Source organism: Culex pipiens, chromosome 2 (genome assembly GCF_016801865.2).
Source record: "Culex pipiens pallens isolate TS chromosome 2, TS_CPP_V2, whole genome shotgun sequence".
In the NCBI taxonomy this organism is placed as follows: Eukaryota; Metazoa; Arthropoda; class Insecta; order Diptera; family Culicidae; genus Culex; species Culex pipiens.
Window position 1 is genome coordinate 159,760,299 of NC_068938.1, and position 5,841 is coordinate 159,766,139.

General features: G+C 42.6%; 1 protein-coding gene across 1 annotated transcript; it reads right to left on the reverse strand.

Moving 5' to 3' along the window:
* Positions 1–2,520: 2,520 nt before the first annotated feature.
* Positions 2,521–5,268, reverse strand: LOC120428765 (uncharacterized). Its single transcript, XM_039593847.2, has 2 exons — positions 3,270–5,268; positions 2,521–3,204 (listed from the first exon to the last, which is right to left on the reverse strand). Exons 1-2 carry the CDS (start codon positions 4,481–4,483, stop codon positions 2,655–2,657), a joined length of 1,764 nt encoding a protein of 587 aa, XP_039449781.1. The 5' UTR covers positions 4,484–5,268; the 3' UTR covers positions 2,521–2,654.
* Between the last annotated feature and the right edge of the window lie 573 nt (positions 5,269–5,841).

Sequence of the window (5,841 nt, forward strand, 5' to 3'; positions counted from 1 at the left end):
ATGTTGACAATATTATCGATTTTTTTTCTCCTTTCTTCTAACTATCCTCTATTTATTAGCAATTTCGAAGGTTATTTTGTAACTTTTTTCCTTCCCCTCTCAATTTGTTCTTTAGTCAGCTGTTGAATAGTACCCCATATCTCAGCTTAGGATAATTACTGCACTGATGTTTTTGCCAAAACAATCCAATAAATGAAATGAAATGAAATGAATCGTTTTTTTTCACAAGATTTGTAGAATCAAATTTACACATTATTTTATGATCTTGGTATATTATTAGCAAGTAGAACGTTATCATCTTACAGAATTAATTTTTGCAGGAAATAAGATTACTATAATGGTCCACCCTATCCAACCAATGTTGAACTCATCCCCACTTACACATTACCCTACAGAATTGGGAACATACATTCCCAAGGCGCTCCTCCACGATGAAGAGCCTCATCCTGAGTAGCACAAATTGGCAACATAAGGGCACCCTCCAATACCGCACACACTAGACGATACTATTTCTCTCTGTTGTATAACACACATCGCACAACCTTCGCGACACAGCATCGAAAAGATCAGAGGAAAGTTTGTTCCTGCCGGAGGCAACACGTGCCACGTGGCTTGCTACGGGATAACTCATGCCACACGCGCCTCAACTCGATTGGCAGCCAAAGGGATAAAGGTTGAGGAAACGTACGGGTGTGTCGACGACCGCCAAATTGATCGGGAGGAGCATATGCTTCCAGACGGCGAACCCAAAACAAACAACAAACGCATGCTGCAGCAACAGCCCAGAAACGCCCAGTCGGTGAACTCGGAGCAGAAGTTGGCTTAATTGAAGCACCTTTGCATCCGCTACCGTACTGTGCTGACTGTGCAGATCTTGTTGCAGAAGAATCAGCTGGTTGTAAGGTGATACGTCGAGCGCAACGGTACGCGATGGCATCAGTTTTGACCTCGTTAGAGCAGTTGCGTTTTGGTGACACCTTGTCGGAGATGAAACTTAAAACGCATTCGTGGTCGTCAATCAATGAAGGCTCTATCTTTTACATTAAATTCTACATTTTATATTTTAGGAAGTGCTAATAACATTTTTTAAAAGTGTTTGAATCTTAATCGAATGACATCAAGTGCTGAATAAAATTTTAGATCTTTAAATTTACGACTGATTTTCCCAGCAAGAAGATACGATCTGTGTAACGGTAGCCAAAGTCATGCACAAAAAATAAACCAAAAGCACACGCTCTCTTTTTATTCGCAAAAAAATGCGCCGGTGCCAGCATAAATCTCACGCTGGATGGCCTTGGGCATCGTAACATCTGTGCAAATATTACATAAACGGTCTGAAAAATTGTACATTTTACATTCCCCAAGCCACAGAGCCCCCACCGAACGAAGGGAACATCATCGAGAGTGTTCCCATATTGTGTGTGCTGCTCGTGAGCTGGTTGCATGATTTATGCAACATTCTATTCGAGCTCCCTCCCAGGAGCCCGTGAGTTGGGTATGCGCTCTCAAATATGTCTCTCGCCGCAAGCTCATGTGTGTTTGTGCGCGCGATCGTTTGCATTGTGGCTGCACTCGCAAGTGCGCGCCAAGGTGCCAACATAATGTACTGACTCTACGATACAGTCACTGCTGAAAATTATGGTTCATCCCAGGGCTGAGCTGTACGATTTTGAACTAGTTAGTCGCTGTTGGCGGGTTTAGGGCGCCAATGTTCTTGGCGAGGGCGCTTCTCCTCGTAGGGCGCCTATATTTGTACAAGGGGCGCCAAGTGATGAGCGGGGGGGGGGGGGGTGGGGGGGGGGGTTGAATATGCTGTTCGTTTTTTGATTACAAAAAAAATAACAGCTACGTTAGCAAATGAAAAAGTGAGTTTCAGAAAGACACATAAATTTTATCCATTTGCCCTTTCCATTACACTAATTGCACTAATCATAAAATGTTGTTTGATTATCGGCAAACTGCAACAGTTATTTAGCAACAGTACGAGTATGAATCCCCTATTCGGAAAGGTAATCAATTTTCATTTAAAATCAACATTATTCTATCTCAAAATAACATTGAAAACTTTATCAAGTTAACATTACTGTACCGTCAGTTTGTCTGACTATGGGTCAAAAAACGATTCACTTCTCATTACTTCTTACGAACAAATCTAATCTAATCTATCTAATCTAATCTAATTACTTCTAACGAACAAAAACAATTTACATGATAGCGAAAAAGCGAAGGATTGATCTTAGATAGTTTACTAACATTTTCCAAAAATATGATGGAATTTGATGAATCGTTTAAAAATTGAAACTAAAATAATGCTCTAATACGAAGCAATGATCAAAACAAGTAACTCAGCAGTGTTACTCTTTCAAAGGAATCGACCCATTTCAAAGAACATATTAGGCGTCATCCATAAAGTATGTCACGCTAAATCGGGCGATTTTTAACCCCCCCTCCCCCCCATGTCACACTTTGTCACGCTTCATATTACCCCCCCTATAAAAGTACGTCACATAACATGACCCCCCCCCCCTCCCCCAGCCAATAGAAAAATCTTATTTAAAAAAACGAAGTTATCTTATTTCAAGTTGTTTTTATTTCATTGTTATAACAATATAATATCATCGTTTCAGCAGTCAACGCAAATCAATCTAGCAATGCTAATCTTCACCCCAAGGATTTAGCAGATGTTTTTCGATATCAATTATGGGATGTGAATCGTTTAAGTTCTCAACACCTTCTGCCCAATCCATGGGGATACCAGTGAGATCAACTGTATCACTATCCAGCCAGTCAAGATCACCGCCGTCCGCTGTCGCCACTAATAGCTCATTTCGTCGTCTGGTCACGACACGCTTGGAACGAATCTTCTTCGTCGCTGCCGTAACTTTGTGCTCTTTTTTATGCTCCTTAAGCATAACTAGAGACGCATGGTACAGTCCACAGGTCGTACAGATCCGATCGTTGACCAGATTGGTCTGAGAAGGGCAAAACAGATCATACGGGATTTTCTTGAACCCAAGATAAGATTTTGGTAGGATCTTCGAAACGTCGAGTGAAATGGCGACAAACAAAGATGGAAAGTGTTGGTGGTCATCCTTTCCTGCCGCTTTTAGTCCATCGGACGAGTGGATAAGCGGAATTGGTGGAGGAAGAAACCGTCCAGGAAGTACCGTCGACAAAGAGCTTCGCAGTGGCGAACAGCAGGATCTGAAATAAAATGCAAAAAAATGTTTTAATTATTATTGTTTTAAATTAATATATGCTAAATTTACCTATTATCACACTTCACAATCTGGAGCATGTATTGGCTGGTTCGAACGTGGTTCGAAAACCAGCATTGGTCCAACGATTCGGGGTCAACTTCTGACGCTTCTGGCTCAATAAATTCAGCAACCGTCGGATATCCATCAATGATCAGCCCACCCCAAACCTCCGCAAGCGTTTTTCCAGCGAACTTGAAATTCTGCCGCTCCAAATGTTCATCTGTGGTCCGCATTTGTGAGTCTAGATGTGATCCATAATGATCGTGAGGGAGGATTAGACCTGCTAGCTCTCGGCTTAACGGGGACATCCGTCTTTCGACCCGGTTGAAGGCACTTCTTCCCGGCGCGTTAGTCGCGATGAATATGGCATCAAGGTTATGTTCAAGAAAGTGGTGGATGGCGACCTGAATAACCTTGCGATAGCGCGGGTTTTCGTCAGGCCCACCATCCACCACAATCACAACCACGGGTTTGATGATCCCATCATGACGCAAGATCGGCGCAAATTCTTCCAGCTCGGTCAATCGTTTGAAATCCAGTGCATGAGAATACGCGGTTGACGACGAGTGCTTTCCGGAGCGGATTCCAACGTATGTCGGACCGGAATACCCAACAGCCTCCGGCTTTCCCAATCCATTTTTCTTGATAATTATTCCAGCGGTGACTGATGGGATAAGCTTGTGTCGCTGTGCGACGACCCAGTTGTGGTCTGGAAGTTTAACTCGGTATTCGATGTGCATCAAGAATGGGGACTGTTTGTTTGCGGCTGTTAAACCGATTACAACTCGCGCTTTGTCGTCCTGGCTTAGAAATGCAACCTCTTCCGGTCCTAGCAGTGAAGAGAGCTCTTCCAGAGACCGAATTGTAGACGTGCAAAATCGACCATCTGAATGATCATGGTGCTTGGTGTTAGTGGCTTTTTGCAGTTTGACCGGAACTGGATTGACGTGACGTCCCCCTTCCGCAGTGTTCGATCTACGTGGCAGCAATCGTAAGTAGGTTGCAGATCTACTCAGCTTGAAACCTTGGTGGAACAGCGCATCTTTGAGTTCGTCCAATGTATGAATACTTCGAATCGCTTCAAACTGTCGCTTGTCCTGAGCCGCCGAACCGTAGATCGCGATATCACAGATGGCCTTCAATAAATCTGTTTGCTGCTCTTCCAGGCGTGGACGGCCGATGTTTGATCTTACTGACAGGAACTTGGCTGAGAATATAAACATATTTTATTTTAGAGGTGTAAAAACCCAGCTTTTTGCCTTCCTCACTGAGGTAAGGCTATAATCCTGCTCTAAAAATGAACTTTGTATAAAAACGTCGTAGACCCACCTTCATGTATACATATCGACTCAGAATCGAAAACTGAACAAATGTCTGTGTGTATATGTGTGTGTATGTGTGTGTGTATGTGTGTGTGTATGTGTGTGTGTATGTGTGTGTGTATGTGTGTGTGTATGTATGTATGTGACCAACAAACTAGCTCATGTTTCTCGGCACTGGCTGAACCGATTTGACCCGAACCTGTTGCATTCGACTTGGTTTAGGGTCCCATAGATCGAGTTTTATACAGATTGAAGTTTCGATAAGTAGTTCAAAAGTTATGTATAAAAATGTGTTTTCACATATATCTGGATCACACTTAAATGTATGTAAACTATGTCCGGATCCACCATCCGACCCATCGTTAGTTAGGTTATCAAAAGACCTTTCCAACGAGTCCAAAACATTGAAGATCTGGCAACCCTGTCTCTCGATATGGCCACTTAAGTGATATTGATGTACTTTTTGGAAGCCGGATCTCACTTAAATGTATGTAAACTATGTCCGGCTCCACCATCCGACCCATCGTTGGTTAGGTTATCAAAAGACCTTTCCAACGAGTCCAAAACATTGGCAACCCTGTCTCGAGATATGGTCACTTAAGTGACATTTATGTACTTTTTTGAAGCCGGATCTCACTTAAATGTATGTAAACTATGTCCGGATCCACACTCCAACACATCGTTGGTTAGGTTATCAAAAGACCTTTCCAACGAGTCCAAAACATTGAAGATCTGGCAACCCTGTCTCGAGATATGGTCACTTAAGTGACATTTATGTACTTTTTTGAAGCCGGATCTCACTTAAATGTATGTAAACTATGTCCGGATCCTCCATTTGACCCATCGTTGGATAGGTTATCAAAAGACCTTTCTAACGAGTCCAAAACATTGAAGATCTGGCAACCCTGTCTCGAGATATGGTCACTTAAGTGACATTTATGTACTTTTTTGAAGCCGGATCTCACTTAAATGTATGTAAACTATGTCCGGATCCACTATCCGACACATCGTTGGTTAGGTTATCAAAAGACCTTTCCAACGAGTCCAAAACATTGAAGATCTGGCAACCCTGTCTCGAGATATGGCCACTTAAGTGATATCGATGTACTTTTTGGAAGCCGGATCTTAAAAATAGATGAAATTTGTATACAACCCCATCATATCAGTCATTGTTGGTAATGAGTAAGGAAGGCTCCAACCACATAGGTGGATTAAGTAAGTTTTTAACTTACCTGCTTCAATCCCGCAGATTCGCGCTC

Excerpts from the sequence above, each read along its gene's own strand:
- LOC120428765 (XM_039593847.2), bottom strand. The coding sequence starts at position 4,483 with ATGTTTATATTCTCAGCCAAGTTCCTGTCAGTAAGATCAAACATCGGC. Across the intron at positions 3,205-3,269 it reads ATTGTGAAGTGTGATAATAG|ATCCTGCTGTTCGCCACTGC; the intron begins GTAAATTTAGCA and ends ATTTTATTTCAG.